Source organism: Mirounga angustirostris, unplaced genomic scaffold (genome assembly GCF_029215605.1).
Source record: "Mirounga angustirostris isolate CCGP_5_RB_7025 unplaced genomic scaffold, mMirAng1.0.hap1 SCAF_7, whole genome shotgun sequence".
NCBI classification, from domain to species: domain Eukaryota; kingdom Metazoa; phylum Chordata; class Mammalia; order Carnivora; family Phocidae; genus Mirounga; species Mirounga angustirostris.
Window position 1 is genome coordinate 73476039 of NW_026991715.1, and position 22373 is coordinate 73498411.

At 35.9% G+C, this 22373-nt stretch overlaps 1 protein-coding gene and 1 pseudogene across 5 annotated transcripts in view; one reads left to right on the forward strand and one right to left on the reverse strand.

The window, feature by feature from the left end:
* The window catches only part of KIAA0825 (KIAA0825 ortholog), a 403169-nt gene that overhangs the window by 345355 nt on the left and 35441 nt on the right, over positions 1–22373 (reverse strand). For all 5 annotated transcript variants that reach the window (XM_064596374.1, XM_064596372.1, XM_045898686.3 and 2 more), the window contains one exon: positions 7996–8127. In XM_064596374.1, coding sequence (XP_064452444.1) covers positions 7996–8126 — 131 coding nt within the window. In that variant the 5' untranslated portion in view covers position 8127. The remainder of the gene's footprint in view (positions 1–7995; positions 8128–22373) is intronic.
* LOC123860070 (small ribosomal subunit protein uS10-like) lies at positions 9271–9914 on the forward strand (annotated as a pseudogene).

Consider the following 22373-nt stretch of genomic DNA (forward strand, 5'->3'; position numbering starts at 1 on the left):
TTATTTTTAAAAATCAGTGTAGAGGTGTCACGGTAGAGATTAAGAACTATTTTTACAGTACGGGAAATCTAAACATTAAGAAAAAATTTAATTTTCTATTTTTGATGCTCTTGTTTATACCGTTTTACCCACAACATAAATTCAGTATAAGGAAAGGCTTTTGCAATCAACTATTACATGTTTAAAAGCACAAAGAAATAGTTGTGAGATAAATAGTTTTCCAGTTTCTAGGTAAGTCCAGCTTATCTAACTAGATTACTAAAGTTCCTTAGAATTAACAGATAATAGGGAAGAGGGCTGATGTATAAAAATTAGTGTGTAATTAAAGTATAAGTCGGCCATGAAATAAACATTTTCCTGAGACAAACATATTTTTGGATAGTCTTTTTTAAAAGATTGAGAAAAGGATTCATAAAACTACTTTATTTTTTTTAAGATTTTATTTATTTATTCATAAGAGACAGAGAGAGAGAGAGAGAGAGAAGAGAGGCAGAGGGAGAAGCAGGCTCCCCGCTGAGCAGGGAGCCCAATGCAGGACTCGATCCCAGGACCCTGGGATCATGACCTGAGCCGAAGGCAGACGCTTAACCATCTGAGCCACCCAGGTGCCCTTATAAAACAACTACTTTAATGGCTAAAAAGCACAGTAAGAAATTCAACATTTATGCTGAACTTTTATTTCAAAGAGTTTTTGGTCTTTAAGTATACTTTCAAGGAAAAAAAATCCTCAACACCAAATCCTGTTGACACTATCTCTTTAAATCTTTCTTAAATAGATCCCCCCCCCTTTCCATTCCTATTGTGAAAGATTGGGTTCAGGTTCTTATCTCTTATATGAAATATATTAATAGCCTCCCAAGATGCCTGTCTTGTTCAGTTATTCTATGAGGAAGACAGTAAGAAAGAAACTTTTGAGTTAGGACCCTCTGTTATTTGTTGCTTTATACCACCAAACCTCACAACAGCAGTTGAGAGAGGCTCTTAAACGGTCCAGACTGCTTCAAGAAAGTTCAGACCCAGTGTAGGGGGTATGCCAACCTAAAAGTCTAGTGTTTTCGAAAAATTTCAGTTGTGAAGTACTCCCCCAACTTCCAAGCCAGACAATAGGTTTGATTAGATCTTACAAACTGAGGGTTTTAATAACACCGATGGTCATATGGTGAGGAGGCAGGACATACAGCATGCCTTCTCATACACTGCCTATGGGAGAAAACAGTTTTAGCATTGCAGAAGAACAATTTTGCAACAGCTAAGTATATAAATTCTAAGAAATCATCTCATAGATAAACCCTCATAAGGAAGGTAGAACATACACATGCATGCATGTGTGAAGTAATGGCAGAAAGACTGCAAAAATGTATTGTTCATCAAGAGGGAATTGGCTTAATAAATTGTTGTACACCCATACAAGTGAAATCTAAAAGATGAGGTATAATCACATGGAGCGATTTAAAAAATAAATATTAAGTAAAAATATCTAATTGCAGTACATCACTTAATTCCCATTTGTATAAAAAAAGTAGTATATTTTTGGGTGCATGCATATATATGCAGAGACTATTTCTGGATAGTTATGCAATAATTTATGAACATAGGTTACCTCTGAAGAATAAAAGTAGGAGGGTCAGAGGAGTACTGTTCCTCATCTCTGCCCTGCTGTACTGAACTTTTCCTCATATATGCCTTTCTCTACTGTCAGAAATTTTTTATTAGTATGTATTACTCTTATAATGTAAAAATACTCAACGGAAAAGAAAACTAGCATTTGATGACAACTTCTTCTAACACATTCTACTCATCTAACTTCACACTAGCTAAAGATACAGCAAACACAATAGATGCCTAACAAACATGCCGAACACACATTTATTGACTATCTTCTAACCTACTCTGTGCCAGGACTGTTTAAGCAGTGTTGAACAGCTGAAGTCTTTAAAGTAGAAATGAAGGAAGTAATAGTCCCAGCTTTCACATTCCCTCCACCCACCCCTCAGCTCCCATACCATCCCAAAGAAGGATATTCTTAGTCGTGGCATTCTAGAATTAGGACTGTGATTAGAAAAGGCTATGGTGTTAGTGAATCTTTTGTTGTTGTTGTTTATTTAAGTCATCTCTACACCCAGCGTGGGGCCCAAACTCATGACCCTGAGATCAAGAGTCGCATGCTCCTCTGCCTGAGCCAGCCAGTTGTTCCTGTTGGTGACGCTCTTTAGACAAAGTGTTGCCTCTGCTAAATCCCCGAGGAGGCTCTTTTCCAGGGAAAACTGGCAGGGTTGGGTTAGATCTCAAGGTATCAACTATAAAACAAGAAAGATGACCCAGCCACAGCATGCACACCTCATTACTACCACTCAGTTCTCTTTTAGTATCTCCTTCCTTCCCAGTATCTCCTTCTTCCTCTCAGAGCTGGGCCAGGGCTTCACCAGGCACCCCTGGTTTTTACCTCAGGAGTGAATCCTTCCCAGGGGCCAATTAACTACCATCCTCCCTAGGAAATAGTGGCCTAACTATCATTGGCTCAATCTTATCAGGTGTGGATTTTTAGTATACTATTATTCACATCTTTATTATCGTAACAACTTATAAACAGGCAGACACTTGCTTCCCTTTATTTACCATGGAAAGAAAATCATAATAATATTCTTTAAAAATATCCTCAAATAAAAATTTGTTATTGCCTTACGTATATTTGAACAAGAATGGGTGAAGCTAACACATACAAAAACAAAAATTACACTTGTAAAAAATGTCAAACACAATGCAAGTATTGCTTGAAACAATCATTTAAAAATCATCTAATGGGGCTACTGGTCCCACAATTTACCCTACCACTTAGCCTCCTAAAGCAGACATTGAGGGCACACAACACAGGACTATGGAGAAAAGAGTTAGGAACACCACAGACATTCAAATAGTGGAGCTAACAGTGACAGAAAATGATAAGAAAGTGGCTCCATAGGCCACTGTGAAACACAGGGTGGCTTGTCACCTTCTCCCTTACCTCCACTTCTACCTGCATGCATCACGGGGCTGCAGGTGGAAAGCTCCAGTGAGAGGACTGCATACGTTTAAAAAGTAGAAAATGTAAATGGGGTCAGGCAAAGTTTACGGCTGCTGAGCTGCTGAGGCCCAGGATGCTGTCTATCTGCCTGGAAGTGTTATCAATTCTGAGGAGGACAACAGTACTGAGGAGCGCCCAGGTGGAGGAAACTGGAAAGTGCCTATTTAAGTCTTACTCTGGGTTCAAGGATAGATGGGGAAAGCTTTCAGGTTTCTTACCATGTAGCCTAGTCTTGTTCAGTAATTTAGGAGAAGAGGTAGGGATTCTGTCAAATGAAATATACATGAATAGAGAACACAAAAGAGAAATACATACACTGAAGTTAAAAAAGTATTAATTTGCATCCTCTTGTTATTACTAAATAAGTGCCAAAATGCTGCCAGAAGTAATCATACTCAGTACAGTCTGAAATGACAAATTTTCATTTTATATAATTTGCTATGGCCATAAAATATATTAATGCGAATGTGTATGTCCACTGGCAGATTTGTGGTTCTACCATGAGAAGCCCTAAGTTAATAGCCTACTTGAAGATTTCTTTTGGCAACTTTAGGCCATCATGTAGAAAACTCCCCTCCCAAATTTCATATATAAACACACACAAAAATAAGCATTATGTAAAAAGTAAATGTAATCTATGGAATATGTATCTTCTGTAAATAAGCACAATTAAATTTATAGATACCACGTATCCAATGTTCTGTGACAATTTAAAGTTAATGCCTCCCACCCTTGCCCCCATCTCCTGGATTAAAAAAAAATATTATCCATGATAACACTTCTTGTTCTTCCTTTAGTTTACAAAAAAAAAAAAAAGTAGTAATCCTGTACCAGTACCAGCAAAACTTAGGTCTTGAGGGACACCCAAAGACTGTCTATATTTAGAAACCAGAGGGGTGCCTGGGTGGCTCGGTTGGTTAAGGGTCTGCCTTCAGCTCAGGTTATGGTCCCGGGCTCCCTGCTCAGAGCGGAGGCTGCTTCTCCCTCTGCCTCTGTCCCTGCTCCTCCCCTGGCTTGTGCTCCTTCTATTTTTCAAATAAAGAAATAAAATCTTAAAAAAAAATAAACTTTAGAAAACAGAAAGGTAAAACAAACTTAATGATACAATTTTATCTAACTAACATTAAGAGGAGAAAATCATCCTATGTCATATAGTGATCCCCATAAAACTTAGACACCTCAGTATCTTGTTCAACAATTAAGTTCCATTTAGCTCAAAATAGATTTCAATGCCATGTGCAGTTTTCAGTTACTGAACTAAGCTGAGTCTGTGGCTACAACATACACAGTATTCCTCTTTGACAGGTTATTTACCTTCCTGTTACCAATTCTTATGAGTATTAAAAGTAAATGATTCGCCATCACTGAGTTCCATGGTCAGACCTAAGAGTCACCTGGCTCTGACTTGAATGGAAATGACGATGTTAAAGGGAAAATGGTCTGAGAGAAGGACAGCCTCTGTTGAAGGGCAGGGGAAGGTTCACTGACCTCTGGGCACTCTACTCCATTGTGGTGAATCACTGCTTTGGGGAAGCAAAAGAGCCTGTGGCCCATAAAACCGATGATATTAAGAAGAGGGAAGGAATTTACACTTAGAATCCAGGGTCACTACTAGAAATACAACTTTAAAAATTCAAGGGTAAGGAAAAACACTCTATTTAAAAATGAATTACTAATGTTCTTTCCTTTAAAAAGTATCTGGTAAACCCATATCATACAGATGTTCATTACTTATTCAATGTACAGCATTGAGAGATAAATAGAACTGTTAGAATACAAAAATGCCAAGGGTAATTCAACTACTGCAGTGTAAGTGTGGCATAACTGATTCGTCATGACATACAATTTTCTAAAAGCTATTCTGTTAGAAGGCAATAAATGAGTGCATAAATGATTTACATTCTTCTGAACCATGGTTATTATTCAGTATTTTATTCTTAAAAATATATATACCCTCTACTATTATATTTATTCTCTAGGGTATAATAAAAACATAATTGAATTTGATGAAAAATAGACTTTATTCTAAATGTAGCATACAGCACATATAGCTACTCCCTTATTTTATCCCTTGTGAAGATCAATGGTCACTTGAGGTGGTTCTGTTCTAGGTTTGTTTTAATATATGGGCAATAAAATATTTTTAATTTAAAAATTATATCCTTATATTCCAGGTCATATTTTCTTTTTAATAACATCTGAGTTTTGACCCAAAAAACAACTTATGAATGCAAAATACAATATTTTAATCACTATTTTATTTCTAAGCATGATTTCTTATTGATCAGGTAGGGCAGGAAATTAACTACAGATGGTTTAGCAAATAAAAATGAAGCAGTCTATAACAAAAGCATCAGAGTTCAGTGATTTGTTTTGTTTTGAAAAAACCTAAATGCTATTACGAAGACAGGTTACCTCTTAAAAAATATTTAAAATTTGTTTTAATATAACCATCTCTGGAATTTAGATAAATGACTTATAAATATATTTAAGCTAGTATTATTTTCATTTATAAGTTTCTTTGGGTTAAAAATTGCGCCATAAAATATATTAATATATAAACTATCTAAATATGCAATTACACTAAAGTTTAATACGGTTATTTTATATTTACACATAAATTATAATACATAGGCTATAGTATGGTTAAATTACATTATATATGCTATCTTTAAAAAAACATATAGGGACGCCCGGGTGGCTCAGTCGGTTAAGCATCTGCCTTCGGCTCAGGTCATGATCCCAGGGTCCTGGGATCGAGTCCCGCATTGGGCTCCCTGCTCCGCGGGGAGCCTGCTTCTCCCTCTGCCTCTGCCTCTCTATCACTCATGAATAAATAAAATCTTTAAAAAAAAAAAACATATAAACACATATACATATGTATATGTATATGCATGTGTGTATGCGCGTGCATACATATATACGTGTGTGCGTGCGCATGCATACATACATGGGCAATGCAAATGCAAATTCAAAATAAGAGACTTAATTCTCCCTGCTGAAAATAAGGGAACAGATTTCCCTCTCTTCCTTTTTCTTAAAAGTATCTTAGAAATTTGTAATTTTAAGAATTTTTTCGGGGCGGCTGGGTGGCTCAGTTGGTTAAGCGACTGCCTTGGGCTCAGGTCATGATCCTGGAATCCCAGGATCAAGTTCCGCATCGGGCTCCCTGCTCGGCAGGGAGTCTGCTTCTCCCTCTGACCCTCCTCCCTCTCATGCTCTCTGTCTCTCATCCTCTCTCTCTCAAATAAATAAATAAAATCTTTAAAAAAAAAAAAAAAGAATTTTTTCAACTCCATGAAATGTGTCCCTTAAAAGACTAGATAGACCTTTTGTCAGCTTTCTCAGCCAGGACTATCTTTCTCAAGAACCTGAAAGCCATCTTTTCAAAATGCAAACAAGCAAGGAAGATGGCTCCTTGGCTCCGAATTCCTGCCCAAGATTAGGAGCCTAACTTCAGTATATGCACTTTGTTCCAATCTGCAAAATCACACCTTGTCACAAAGATACGAGAAGTGTGTTTCTCCTCAGGATAAAACCAATTAGCTAACACAGGTATCCTTTAACACAGGTGAAGTTATGATGAACTATGCGTGGAAATGTACTGCCAAATCCTCCACGTGAAGAGGAGGTATCACTTATCTTGAAAACATGTTTGTAATGAGTCGTATCTACTAGGTTACATAAAGGGGTGAGATTCCTAGCTCTGTCTTTGCATTCTCTTAGCAGAATGCCTGTGATATGCATTGCACTCTAGTTTAATGCCTGTTGAATAATAGAAGTGTTTTTGTTCTCTTCTGCCTTTGTGGAGAGAATGTGGGGATGGGAGATTTTGTTTTTAATTATAATTCCCCAACATTATGCTTTCTTTTGAATTTAAGTTATTTATGCCCTTTGTTATGACAAAAAATTGACTGCATTCTTATATAAAACATGAGGGAAAAGAAGTCCCACTTGCTTGGTTTGGTTTCTTTGACAATTCAGTATAACTATACCTTAAAATTTAAAAATGAAAATACTATGTATCATTCTACATTAGAAATTTTTACTGTAGTCTGCATATTTATAACCTACATGAGGTGAATTATTAGAACCCTCAACTAAAAGGATTCAAATACGTGAACTGATTGACTCTAAGATCCACAAACATATAAAGACAAAGGCCCTTCTGTCAAAAAACATATTAATGGCAAACTCCTTAGCTGTCCTTGCCACCCTTAGGGTTTGGTAGCACTAATTTTGGAGTAGGTGATGAAGACTAACCTTGCATAGCAACTCTCTATGGAGTCTCCAGCCTTCCAAGTGTAAAGGAGACTTACAATGACAAACATTACATAAAAATAATATATTTTTCATGTTCTGTTTTCAACAACTCAAGCAATCCATGGCCTTACGCTTATACCATTTTATTACCTTAATTTCAAATTTTTAATTTCTATGCTTATCTATCAAGTGAGGATGTGTAATGCTAAGCATATTAATGAAAATTCAGGCCATCAATATTGGCAAACTAAGAAATTAATAGAAATTCAATAAACTTTTTTACCTATTTGAAAGCAGTGCCTAAATTTTCGAGTCTTATTTAAAGTACTAATCAGGGGCACCTAGGTGGTTCAGTTGGTTAAGCATATGTCTGCCTTTGGCTCAGGTTGTGATCCCAGGGTCCTGGATCATCAAGCTGGGCTCCCTGCTCAGCAGGGAGTCTGCTTCTCTCTCTGCCCCTCCCCCTCATGTGTGTGTGCACTCTCTCTCTCTCAAATAAATAAAATCTTTAAAAAAAATAAAGTACTAATCAGATAAACAAAATCATGTTAAATTCAACGGGGAAGGGTCTCATCAATTTTTTTCAGGAGTTAACACTAAAACTAGACCAGGTAAAGTATGTGTGAATGAAACATGAAACCAACTTATTTTAAGTAATTAGCAATATTTACCTTGTAGCATTTTGTTCTAACTTTTCATCAATGTCACTGAAGATCTGCTTAAATTCCAAGTCTCCAGGAAAAGAATTTAACAGACAATGTAGGTCAAAAGAATTATGGGAATATTCATCTCCACAATCCATTCTGAGGAATAAGAATAAAAAACATGTCAGTTTCTCCAAAATAAAGGAAAAATACTCTCCAGTTGTGATATTAAACCAAAAATAGAAATTTCCACTTATAGGTAAAAAGAAATATAGCAGTAGGAAAACTAGGGTACTATTAAACTAGATAGAATGTTTTGTTATTTAATTTTCATGAGGTGTGACCTAATTTTCACACCTCTCTATGGTTTGAAAGCTCAACAAAACAGCACCCCTCAGAGTACTTAAGCATCCTCCCTGTAACCAAGAGCTCCAAAGGAAATCACAAAGTCTCCTAGACCACTGTGAACAAGGGTGGTGGCAGCAAGAATTAAACTCCCTCCCTCCACTCTTGTCAAATACTGACTGATCTGGAAATCCTAACCTCTGAATTTTAAGTGTCATCTGCTAGCCCTATTTATATGTGAAGAAGGCAAAATTTTCCTTGAGTTCCTCTATCACCCCTGTAAACCTACATACCTATAACTGACTAAAACTTACATATGCTACTCTTCATAGAGAGATACGCATTTTCCTACTATCAGATCATTCATTCAGTCAGTCCATATATACTGTTGAATGTTTGATATCTAAAAGGCACTGCTGTTGAAGCCGGGGATATAGTTGCAACAAGTCAAAGTCCCTGCCTTCATGGAGTTTTTATCTGTTTTAAGAACACATAAGCAGGTATACTTTATAAAAGATCACATGGTAAGAAGCGCTATGAGCACAAGTAAAGCAGGGCAACAGGACAGACTGAAAGTGAAGGAGATGGGGCAGAATGTGAACCATTTTATTTAGGGGTATGTTATTTTTGGATACAAAATAGTGCTTATAAAGTATGTAATGACTGATGGCATAAATGAATTAGAAATTTAAACATTACATTATAAAAAATATACATGAAATAAATATTAACAAGAAAAAGGCTTGGGGAATGTGCTTTTAGTTTGGATAAATACATGAAAAATTGTCCAAAAAGTTTTGCAGACGCTTCTATATCGAAATAGCTGAAGACAACTAAAACATTTTAATATACAAGTCTATGGCGCTCTTTGAGGAAGACGCGGTCGTAGCTACAGCGGAGGTTTGGACGCCCCGCTCCCGCTCCTGACTCACCGCCGTTCGCTCTCACCGAGAACAAGTCGGCCAGGAAGCCGCGCCGCAGCCATGGCTTTTAGAGACACCGGAAAGACACGCGTGGAACCGGAGGTGGCGATTCACCGAATCAGAATTACTCTCACCAGCCGCAACGTAAAAGCTTTGGAAAAGGTATGTGCTGACTTGATCAGAGGCGCAAAGGAAAAGAATCTCAAGTGAAAGGACCAGTTCGGATGCCTACCAAGACTCTGAGAATCACTACAAGAAAAACTCCTTGGGGCGCCTGGGTGGCTCAGTCGTGAAGCGTCTGCCTTCGGCTCAGGTCATGATCCCGGGGTCCTGGGATCGAGCCCCGCATCGGGCTCCCTGCTCGGCGGGAAGCCTGCTTCTCCCTCTCCCACTCCCCCTGCTTGTGTTCCCTCTCTCGCTATGTCTCTGTCAAATAAATAAAATCTTAAAAAAAAAAAAAAAAGAAAAGAAAAACTCCTTGTGGTGAAGGTTCTAAGACCTGGGATCGTTTTCAGATGAGGATCCACAAGCGACTCAATGATTTGCACAGTCCTTCTGAGATTGTTAAGCAGATTACTTCCATCAGTATTGAGCCAGGAGTTGAGGTTGAAGTTACCCTTGCAGATGCTTAAATCAACCTTTTTAATAAATTGATTATCAGTTGTTAAAAAAAAAAAAGTCTATGGCATCACAAGGTTTGTCATTTATAAACTCAATTTCAAATACAGAATAATCACAGATATGTCATTTTAAAATACCAAAATTTTCATACACTTATATCCTTTCAAAATATTTTGCAGCAAAAGGTGTAATTTCTCGTTTGTCAACAAATATTTACTTATAATGTGTCATAATAAATACTAGTTTGAAATCAGGCTAAAAAATAGCCACAAACTTATAAGCTAAATGGTAGAACACTGTATAGCCATCAGAAGTTATACATCTTTAGGGCACCAAAACTTCAATACTTCCACACAACCAATGAGTTTGAGATCCTCTTGTCTCCCTAGCAGCTCAACTAGTTATAGCTATTATCAGTGTATTTCCTTTATACTAAATCCAATGGTCAGTATTACTAATAATGAATTCAGCTTCTGTATTTGCATGTTTTTGAATCATTTGGGGTAGTTCAGATGATGAGCCATTCAACAATTGTTGCAAGAAAATAAAATGTCACTTTCGTAATGAAAAAATTTGATTGGCTAAGGGTTTTGTAGAAAGCTCAAACTTAATAATAATAATAAAAAAAGAAAGCTCAAACTTAGTAAATACTTTGTAGCTTGCCTGTCTAATAAAACCAGTTTTATATCAATACTCTGTTCAGACTTGTCTTAATTTGTCAATACTATAAAGCCTCATTAGTTCAGATTCTATATATTCAAAACATAAGAAAATAGGTATAGAAGTCAGCTTAAATATACAGCAAAATAGCAATATGACTTGTTATGTATCTACTATGTACAAACCAATTACATCATCTTCCTTAATCCTAATAACTCTATAAAATAGTTATTATCCTCATTTATAGTGGAAGTAAGGTGGGCCCAGAGATTAACTAACATGCACATGTTCCATAGCTGCTACCTGGTGTTAAGAGTAGAATTTGAACTGGGTTTATTTGGTTCTAAAATTTAAGGGTGTCTGTCTCCTGAGAAATGAATCACTTAATGCATACAAAATACAGTTTTGTAGAAATATTAACCAAAATGTTAAAATGGTTATCCCTGGATATTTAGACTACAGTTGATATTTATTTTCTTCTTTGTACTTAGTGCTTTCCTATATTTTGCCAGTAAGTACTAATTTTTACACGTTAAAAAGCAAAATTCAACCAAGTAAATTTGAAGATCTAATTGGCTTTGCTAAACTATTTATGAATCGGCAGCACCTCCTCCAGCAAATAGAGAAGCACTCCAGGAGTTGTACAATATGAAAGGATTTTATTGAACACGGTAGGGGCATAAGAGTAATTAGTAAAAGAAAAGGATTGTTCCAGACAAGGCTGTTTTCTAGAGGAAATATAAGGGGTCTTATTATGCAGATTACCTCATCTTTCTTTAGGGGATGGAGAGGACACAAGTGACGGGACTTATTGGCACTGATGGAAAGAAAAATTTCCTGATTGACCAGTTAAGGACACATTTCTGGTGGAAGCTGAAATTGCAGTTAGATTGGGTATTAAACTCCAGTTTGGGAATTTCGTCTGAGTGACACCTTTTTGGGCCTGTGGTTTTCTTTTTTAAACATACGTAATTAGGAAAAATACTTAAAAAAGAAATTATGCCTGCTCTCAAGGAGCTTTTGATCTTTTATTTTACATTTTCTATCTGTCTTCATTTGAAACATCTTCCAATCTTAACACTCTCTTGCCAATTCGTGTTTATCATTCCTCTCAAAATCTAACTCAAAACTGATATAATTCCTAAATATCTCCTGACTAACTGAACATTTCACCAAACTTTTTGTATTATTTTGTGGTTTTTGTGCTTGCAAGTGCTGTTAAAAGAAATCTGTGGTTCTGTGTATTGTGGCATTAAATATGTGTTGTATCTTTCATTGAAATGAGTGGAGTAAAACAATAATGGACTGAAACATGTTAAGCATTCAGATGGGGTTCGGGACATGATTTTGAAGGATATCCAATATATATAGTTGTGAGATTTTTCTGTATCTAACCTCAGTAGAGAAGTTAATCAATAAGTACAAAGAATACATTAAGGGAATGCCATTTGATAACAACAGGGTACCAGAATAATGATGGTTCAGAGCTTTCACATGATTAGCATCCATCTGTGATGCTTCTGTATTTAAGATACCGTTCCAAGATGATGAAGGACAATAGAAAAATAAAGAGGTAAAGAGGCAGCAAGTTTAAGATGCTGTGTGATAGCATAAGAGAAAACTTCATGGGCAAAATAGAATAGGATGAGGAAATTAACCAGAATGAAGAGAGATTCATAGGACCCACATGAGAAATAAATTAAAAGGACAGAGTAGACTGTGGTAAGTGATGCTCAAGTTTGAATGTAAAAGTTTAAACTTGAATGACAGAACAGAATGGCAGTGATCCCTGTAGGACTGTGGTGACAAAGAAGCACACATTGAATGGGTATGAGGATAGGCACTAGTCCTCTCACTTCCTTCCATGCACTCCATGGGCCCACAGTGTGACACTGTGCCTGGGCATCATGAGGAGGACAGGGAGGGAGAAGGAGAAGGAGAAGAAGAGGGAGATTGGATAGTCTTTCCTCTAAAGGAGTAGAGACCGTAAAAAAAAAAAATAAGACAGTATGAAAAGGAGCCAATAGAAAGAGCACTGTTATTCTCTAAGTAAAAATAACTATGACCTTAACAACAAAAAAGTGAATTATTAAGGGACTAACATAATTTGACAAATACCTCAGTGGTATTTCAGAAACACAGAAAAACCTTTAAAAAATTTAGGGGGAAAAGGAGGTGGCTGTGAAGTTGTGTCAAGATAGAGCTTCACATTCTGCTTATGTTTCTGTACTACTACCTATTAAACTGTTGTCACCAGGGAGGTAATCATCATTTGACATAATGAAGTCTCTTATCCTAATCTATGATCAACCAAAAATGGGAGTTGAAACTTTTTAAAGTAGAGTAACTTTGTTTTTGAAACTGTCATTCCATAGTACTATTTTTAAATATTCATTCCTCTGTAATGTTTCTGATCATTTTTGGTATAAGATTAAAAAAACAGTGCTTAATATTTCAAACAAGTATTAACAGCCAATCTAATATTAATTATTGCCTTTTAAAAATGAGTAATGTTTGAAGAATTGTATCTAAGCCAAATATTTATAGATCAAATTTCAGCCACAGGCAAATTGTAAGAGTTGAGTTATAAATTCTTAAGAACAGTGACTATAATAAAATATGTACATATCATAAGCACGGCCAGAAACACTAAAATAAAGCAGTAAAAAAAAGTCAAACCTCATGTGATCAAAAGAAAGCCCACAAAAGTAATTTTGGAATCTCACTTGTCTTTTAACATATTTTAAAAAGATACCTTTCTAACCTAGGGTCTCTTTTTCATTATTTAAACACATATAATGATTAGAATCCTGATTTTATCTTTTTTTCCGTTTCTTCAATAATAAAAATCCAGAGTGCCATTTTTCTTATAACCAACCAAATGCATGCTTTCTCATAATCATCTATATACTTTTAAAAAGTGAAAAAAGACATAAAGACCAACCATTGGGAAAAAATCTACACTGCAAATGAGTTAAAGGGAAACATTAGGACCATGTGACTTCTCTGTGGAAAAGCCCAGAGAGGAAGGTCCCATGCCTTTTCAGACCTACGCACAACTGTGGACTTAATGTGTCCACCAGCTCTAGTTTACCTGAAGTCCTACTGTTTAGCCTAAAATAAACACTTTTAATGAGCATGGCAAAGAAATGTTCTGATTAAAAATTTATGTTTCACATTTAACTAAACAAGTTTCAAAATGTTCCACTATACTAAAACACATTTAACTCTAAACACCATTGAATCAAGAATCAATAGATTTGAGTTCTGATCCTAGTTCTGTTAATGTGACTTTGAGTAAGTCACTTGATCTCTCAAGAGGGACAGAGCTCACATTCCTCATTTACAAAATAAGATGGATGGATTTATTAGGCTCTGAGGTTTCTTCTAGCTATAAATTTGCTGTATTCTATAAGGAATGGTAGGAGGAGGACATATTTCTGAAACGCTCTCCCCCCAAATTAACTTTTCCAATGGACTATTTCACTCATTAATACCATCATTCTTCCTGTATCATACACTCAGAGCCATTTTTAATTATTTCCTTTTCCCTTCCCCAGGACTGTTACATGAAAATTGAATCGATAGCTTAGTAAGAAATAACATGTGAAAAGAGGAAATGTGAGGTAGCAAGATATTCTTTTATGGTAATAGGTGGATGCCCATACTGTTTCGTCCCCAACCCCCCAGCTTTCTAAAATATTCTAAGAAGCAGCTAGCCCATGTTTCTGGGCTCCTCTGACTTGGCATACTCTTCACTCAACAAAAGATGCATGAAACCAACTGACTTTGGGTATTATGCCTCCACAAGGAACAGGGTGACATTAGGGAATCATACCTTCTCAAACATCATGTATCCCTGACCCATTATTCTTTGTATTCTTTTTTTTTTTTTTTTTAAAGATTTTATTTATTTGACAGAGAGAGACACAGTGAGAGAGGGAACACAAGCAGGGAGAGTAGGAGAGGGAGAAGCAGGCTTCCTGCGGAGCTGGGAGCCCGATGCGGGGCTCGATCCCAGGACCCCGGGATCGTGACCTGAGCCGAAGGCAGACGCCCAACGACTGAGCCACCCAGGCGTCCCTATTCTTTGTATTCTTTATATTCTTTGTATTATTTTTTTTTAAAGATTTTATTTATTTATTTGACAGAGAGAGACACAGCGAGAGAGGGAACACCAGCAGGGGGAGGGGGAGAAGGAGAAGCAGGCTCCCCGCAGAGCAGGGAGCCCGATGTGGGACTTGATCCCAGGACCCTGGGATCATGACCTGAGCCGAAGGCAGTCGCTTAACCGACTGAGCCACCCAGGCGCCCTCTTTGTATTATTTGTTGTATTGCTGGTTTGGTTTGAGTCACTGGTTTGAAAAAAAAAGCAGAGTGAAAATAAATTTTGACCAGCTTTTTGTTCCCAGTCTGGCTCATTTTTACTTTTCCATCCATACCTAGTCACAAAGTAGTTCGCCTGGATCACTCACAAAGTCTTACCAATATCATAAATATAACTTTACTAAAAATCAGTATCATAACTTTCCCCAAATCTTGAAAATTTTATTTAGTTCAGTGTATTCATTTATTCAGACATGGATTAAAGGTATGGTGGCTAAATAGTAATTTTAATAATTACAGCTAACTTTTATACAGCATTTTATGGACCACTGATTATTCTAAGTACTTTATATGCATGAACTCTTTTAATTCTTACCATAATCCTATGGGATAGATACTATTATATTCTCCACATTAAAGATGTAGAAACTGAGGCACAGAGAGGTTTTTGAGTTGCCCAAGATCACTTGCATAGGAAGTGGCAAAGCTGGGATTCCAGCTGCTTCAGTGGCTATCCTTAATCCCAATGCTATAAACTGCCTCCCTGTATAGACTTGTACTTAAAAAAAAGCAAAACAAAAAAAACATTATTTTACGTCTTATACATATTGACTTATTTACTACCATATGTATTTGATAGCTTTCCCTAGAACCATTATAAATTTCCTTCATTATGAAACCAATTTTCAAAAATAAATTTTTTTAAGGCTAGATCTTCCCCCTGTGATATTTCAAAGTCACCAGAAATTTCTTTCTTTTCATCAATCACTGAAGTTGAAATTTCAATGCTTTAGCCTTTCCAAACACTGAGAAACAACCCAAATGGATCTCAATTTGTTGACAGTCATTTAAAATACCTTATGCATTAGGGGCCCCTGGGTGGCTCAGTCATTAAGCGTCTGCCTTCGGCTCAGGTCATGATCCCAGGGTCCTGGGATCGAGTCCCCCGTCGGGCTCTCTGCTCAGCAGGAAGCCTGCTTCTCCCTCTCCCACTCCCCCCGCTTGTGTTCCCTCTCTCACTGTCTCTCTCTGTCAAATAAATAAATAAAATCTTTAAAAAAATAAAATAAAATAAAATACCTTATGCATTAAAGTCCTATATTAGGAAATATAGAACTTGACATTCTATTCTTTATTTTCTCAACTCTCATGTATGTATTAGGATTCCTATCACAGACTGCTATGCTTTCTATTAACAATTGCAGAAATTTTGATTATTTTAATGGTATGAGTGGGAATATTAATATATATCCAATAAGTAAGCATATTAACATGTTATGGCTATTAAAATCCCCTTTGTAACTCCTCTATTAGTAATTTAAATATGTGCATGTATGAGGTAGAAATTGACAGGATCAGTCAGAATACACTATTGTAGCTTGACAAGCAAACAGAATTAACTGTCATATGTTTTACCCACCAAATCTGACGCTGCTTTATTCTTCAATGCACTTCTCTTTCTAGAAAATATTTTTATTTTATTAACTCTATAATCTTCAATATGCAATCCTAGCCATCTCTTGCTTTAATACAACACTGAAACAAAGATAATGTGGAAACAAATTTTAATTTCCATATTCTTTTATAACTTAGCACTCTATATTTTACATGATTTAAAAGTCATAAAATTATTATATATTTTTAGATTAGACCTAAAGATAGTCACAAATCATGGGGTTAAGGATTAACATGGGATAATGAATTTTCAGGTACAGTAAATACCTTATTAATTTGGAAAGTAGTACAGTAGAAAGTTTAAGTTATGGAGTACTTTAAAAAGGCAATTGTATTGCCTATCAACTAGGAATAACAAACATAGCTTGTAAGATGTGTTGATTACATTTTTAAGGAATTTTCTTTTAATAACTAGGTAAGAATGATTTAAACTTAGTATGCACTCTGTATCTAAATTGGTGCTTCTAAAGAATGTGGGTCTTAAAGTATGTTCCAAGGATTTAAGAATTTCTCCTAAAATGCTGTTAATAATATTAAGTTAATAGTATTAATAGTATATTATCACTAACTAGTTCTGTATCATTAATATACCTTTCATCTGACTATAAACATGTTTGTTTCTTGCTTTTTAGAAACCAACAAAACCCTCCCTAGAACCTCCTTCTATTCATAGCCCAACACCTGCAAACAGTAGTCCAATATTTCCTCATCTTTTATCTCCTCTCTCATTCACTTCTGAATTCAGAGCAATCTGGTTTCTGCCTCTATTTTTGCACTGAAAGTGACAAAATATTTTTCAATTCCTATCATACTTAATCTTTGCACTATTTGGTACAGACAGCTACTCCTTCCTTGACGTCTCCTCTCTTGCCAATCTTCCTAAGTAGTACAGCTTCCTAGTACCTTTCTTGTCCCTTACACATTTATTCACAGGTTCCTGGTAGGAGTTCCCAATTTAGGTAGCTGTCCAGCTCTAATTTCTCTTTTTTAATCTGATAGACAATGTAGGGAATTAAATTCTTAAATCCTTGACAATGTCAGTTTCTATGCTAGAGGACCCAGCTTTCCTGTCATAACTAAATATCCAAGATTAGACATCTCACCCAAACTGAACCAACAGATGCAAAGAAATCCTGAAACTTGGAATGAAAGCTGGGATAGGGAACCACTTAGTGGTATACCAACCAAGTTAAATACAGTTAAATTCAAGAGAAGGTGCATGGATTTTTTCCTGAGGCCCTATAAGGCCCACTTCCCTTCCTTCTGAGACTAAAAGTTCATATAGTTGTTTTTGGGTTTGTTTTGGTTTGATTTTGTCAGAGACACACAATAAATCTTCTCCCTGTTCCACTGAACAAGAGCCACTGTTTTTTTCTTTGCTTAAATTAACCAGACTAGTTTTGTGTGATATTCAGAGAGTTCTCTCTAGAATCTGCTTCTCATTTTAACTACTTTCCCTAAACATTCTTCATTCAAAGCTACTGCTGCTTTTTATATAATTTTACCAGATTAGATTTTGTTGTTTTTTTCTAAAGTATTTTAACTTTTAGAAATTGTTTTACTTTTATTCACTTGGATTTCATCCTCTTCAAATCTCAAAAAAATCTATTCCTATTAGTTTTCAGGTTGTAGTCTTTCCATATCTCTCTACTCCCCTTGCCTGACTTGGGAAAGGAAATATAGAAAGTTTCCCTCCCTTTCTCTTCCAGTCCATTTCAGGCTGGAATTCTTCTTATTCTACATGCTTTTCAATGATTAGTCTCATCCATCTATTATCTCTATGATGAAAACTTCAAGTCTGTATCTCTAACCTAGTTCTTCCTCCAAAACCTCAACACATAATTCCAAACATTTACTAGGCAATTCCACATTGCTGTTTCAAAGGTCCCTTGAACTCAACATGTCCAAAATTTAATTCAAAATCTTTTCCTTAAACTGGCTTCTCTTCCTATATTACAGGGTCACCACCTCCCTAATCTCTCTCCTTTCCTTGCTCTAATAACTTAAATCAGGTGTCAGTCAACTATAGCACAGTCTGTGTTTTCTATGGCCAGCAAACTATGAATGGTCTTTACATTTCTAAAGAGTTGTAAAATTAAAAAGAAACAAAAAGAATAAGCCACAGTGGACATGTGTAGTCCATAAATTCTAAAATATTTACTATCCGGCCCTTAAGAGAAAGTTTGCTGACCATTGTCTTAAATGATCACCAAATTCTTTGACCCTTTCTCTTCCCTAATATATTAAATGGTAACCAAATGCTCTCAAATTTGACTTCTTCCTCTGTGTGCTTCCAGTGTCTTAAATCTGACATTATATCTTTCTGAAAAAAAATGGAAAAACCTCCTATCTGGCCTCCAAGACTCACACCTTGTGGTTTAGTAAGAAATACATTTTGGTTCTTCCTCCTTGTCTCCCTCTACCTCCCACCTTACTTTGTCCTATGAATCTCTTCCATTTGGCCATTCCTGAGTTGTATCCTTTCTAAAAATGCTGTAATCAGAACTACAACACTTTCCTATGAGTCATTCTAATGACTTACTGAACCTGACTAGGGGGTTGTGGGAACCCTCAAATATGTAGTCAGCTGGGCACAAGTAGACATCCCCTGGAGATGTCTTTTGAGGCTCTCATCTAACGTGGGTGCAGTCTTGTGGGACTGAGCCATTAACGTGTGGAGTCTGTGCTAACTATAGGTAGTGTCAGAATTGAATTAAACTGAACTGTAGGACACTGAGTTTGTATCAAACTTGCATATTAGCATTAAATTTCTTCTTTTATAAACGAAATCAGATCATTCGCTACCCTGCTTAAATACCACTGAAGGTTTTCCACAATGCGTAGGACAACTCCAGGCTTTTTATCTTTGCTTTATATATATATATAGTTCTTCATATTTAATTATATTTTTTACCATAACGGTCCTTAATTAACAACTTGAAATAGCATCCTAGCTGTAACTCCCTCTATTAAGGATGTTTTCAGTAGAAAATCATATTTATGGAAGCTATTTACTTCATCAGTGTCCACAGTATTATTTATAGGCCACATATAACGTAATTTAAGATCTTTAAACAAAAAAGTTATCTACAATTGTAGCTTAAACCATTTTTAAATGCTTCTTAAGAACTTAAGCCATTTTTTAAAAAATTGTGAAGAGGTAAGAAAATATACTAGTGAAATACCAAGGTTTAACATTTAAGCTATTGAATAAAATTTAAACGTGGTACCTTAAAACTCTTTCCAGTTTCCATTTACAAAAAAAGGAAATTAGATAAAAATTATCTTTAGGGACTCTTCTAATTTTAAAATTCTATTAATCATGTGATCTATTTCTCTAATATTTAATCTTCTGTTTTATTGCCTTTGCAGTATATTTTTTAATTCTATAGTTTAATAGAAGGAAAATTTGTTGTTGGTTAAAGCAAATTCATATCAAATGACCTGAAAATCTATATAAAAGGCAATCGGTGAAAATAAATATAGGATTTCTTCATGTTAAATCTGAAAATCCATCACTATACTTGCTTTTTACTTTATTTGCTGCTTAACATATCTCAACAGTGAACCTATCATATCAACATAGTCATCATGATCCAAGCTGCAAATAATAGAGTGTCAGTGTCAATTTTGCTTTCTCACACTTGCTTCCCTTCACTTCATCTGATTTTAATAATTCCTGTCAAACCACAAACAGTCCAAATTACCTTCATGACACAGAAGCTTTCAAAGAGCAGACAGAATCTCAACTTTCATTTAGCAACTACAAAAGAAAGCTGTCCAGCTGGACAAATATTATTTCCACACTTGACAATCTCTACAGTTGAGCATGCATTTTAATTTTAACTAAACCTGCCAGGAGTTTGATATGAGCTTCTTGTTTTGTGTAGATTGACTCACAGGATTATCAGACCAATGACTGTAATTGTGATGAAAGAACCCAGCATTTTTCTACAAAAGATAAATCATATACCAAAGTTGAAGTATCAAAATGAACATGTAAGACATAATGTGAAGGCATACATTACAGGAGGAAAACTACTTAAATTAGATGGTTTAATTACTAAATAAAGGCTAAACATACAGAATACAGAATACATTTTTTTTTTTAATAGTAGGCTCCATTTATTAACCCAATGTGAGGCTTGAACTCACGACCCTGAGATCAAGGATCATGTGCTCCACTGACTGAGCCAGACAGGCACCCCCAGAATATGTTCTTGATATAATTTTAAAAAGAAAAAGCTAGTAAGTAAAAATGAAATGTAAGAAAGTTAAAATTTTATCCATGTATACCATTGAGAAACAGGTTCTAAGAATAAAATGAGATTTTTAAATTGTTTTGGGCTGACTCAATGAATAGTCAAATTTCTAGAACAGGTCTATGTATCACATTATTTAATAAAACTGATGTTCTTGATAAGATATTAAAAAGTCCACTCTAAACTAATCAATGTGCCCTTGTACAAAGTAAAACTTCAAAAAAAATCGTAGCAAAGAGAAATGATGACACTAAGTTTGTAGAAAAGTATTAGAATAAAAGTTACAGTGTACAACTATATTAAAGACTATTATATCTCGAAGTTTATTAAATTTAAGTCTAAAAGTTTCAAATGGTAAACTATTTCTGGGAACATTTCCTGTCTCAGCAAAGCCTAAATTCCTTCTACAGCTATTAGAACCTCACAAAGACACAAATGGCAAGTCTTCTCTCCAACCTGTTACACTTGACACTAATTCTGGGCTCTCCCTTCTCCAAAGGCCAATCCACTGACTATTAGAGCACTGTTTCTCCCCCAACTCTATCCTGGACACCACAGCTGTTGCCCTTACCAGCTCCTTCCCTTTTCTTCCTCTTGGTCATTGGACTGGACAGATTAATCCACATCCATGTCTTCTGCTACAACATGTGTGTTGGAGCACTTGTTCTAACTATCCAGCTCCATACTGGATAACTCTCATGGATGTTCCACAGGCACCTCAAACTCAACATGTCCCCAGACAATCTTATCATCTCCCCTCTGAAACTTCCTTCCTTTCTTGAGGTCCCTATGACAGTTAAGAGCACCACTATCAATTCAGATATCCATGTCACTGAGTGGGAGTCATCTTCCACATTCTAACATTCTCTCACTAATCTCATAGCCAAATGATCAGTTTTTTCTGTTATCTCTCATATCCATCCATTTCCTACTGCTCCTGTGTAGATTCAAAGTCCATCATCTCCTTCTACTTCATTTTCTATCCTACCACCAGAATGATCTTTTTAAAACAGAGACAGGAATCAGTGTTTATAGCAAGATTTTAAATCCACAGAACTGGGAGAAAAGTCATATTCTTAAGAGAAAGAAAAATCAGAAGAAGGAGTTAATTTGTAGAGGGAAATTTGGCAAGGAGGGGATCACCCAAACCAGGATGTTTTTTAGAATAAAAAAGGACTCTGAAAAACAAACTGAGGGTTCTAGAGGGGAGGGGTGGGAGGATGGGTTAGCCTGGTGATGGGTATTAAAGAGTACTGCATGGAGCACTGGGTGTTATATGCAAACAACGAATCATGGAACACTACATCAAAAACTAATGATGTAATGTATGGTGATTAACATAATAAAAAAAAAGGTAGTGAAAGTAAAATTATACCATTTTTCAAATTTTATTAACCAATTAAACAGTTTTATTTTATATGGGGACCTACATAATATTCAAAAACAATTTTCAAAAATAACATTCTTTCAAAAAATTCTTATATCTGTGCTCATTAAAGTAAAAAGCCTATATTATTTCAATATCAAAAATATACACATGATTTTCATATACTTTTTTAAAGATTTATTTAAAGAGAAAGAGCACACATTGGGGGGAGGGGCAGAGGCGGGTAGAGAGAGAGAGACTCTCAAGCAGACTCCCAACTGAGCAAGAAGCCCAACTGGGGGCTTGATCCCATTAGCCTGAGATCATAACCTGACTGGAAATCAAGAATCGGAGGCTTAACTGACTGAGCCACCCAAGGTGCCCCTCATTTTCATTATATTTCAAAGAATTTCTTAGTTGCATGTCACAGATATTTTTCTGAGGAAA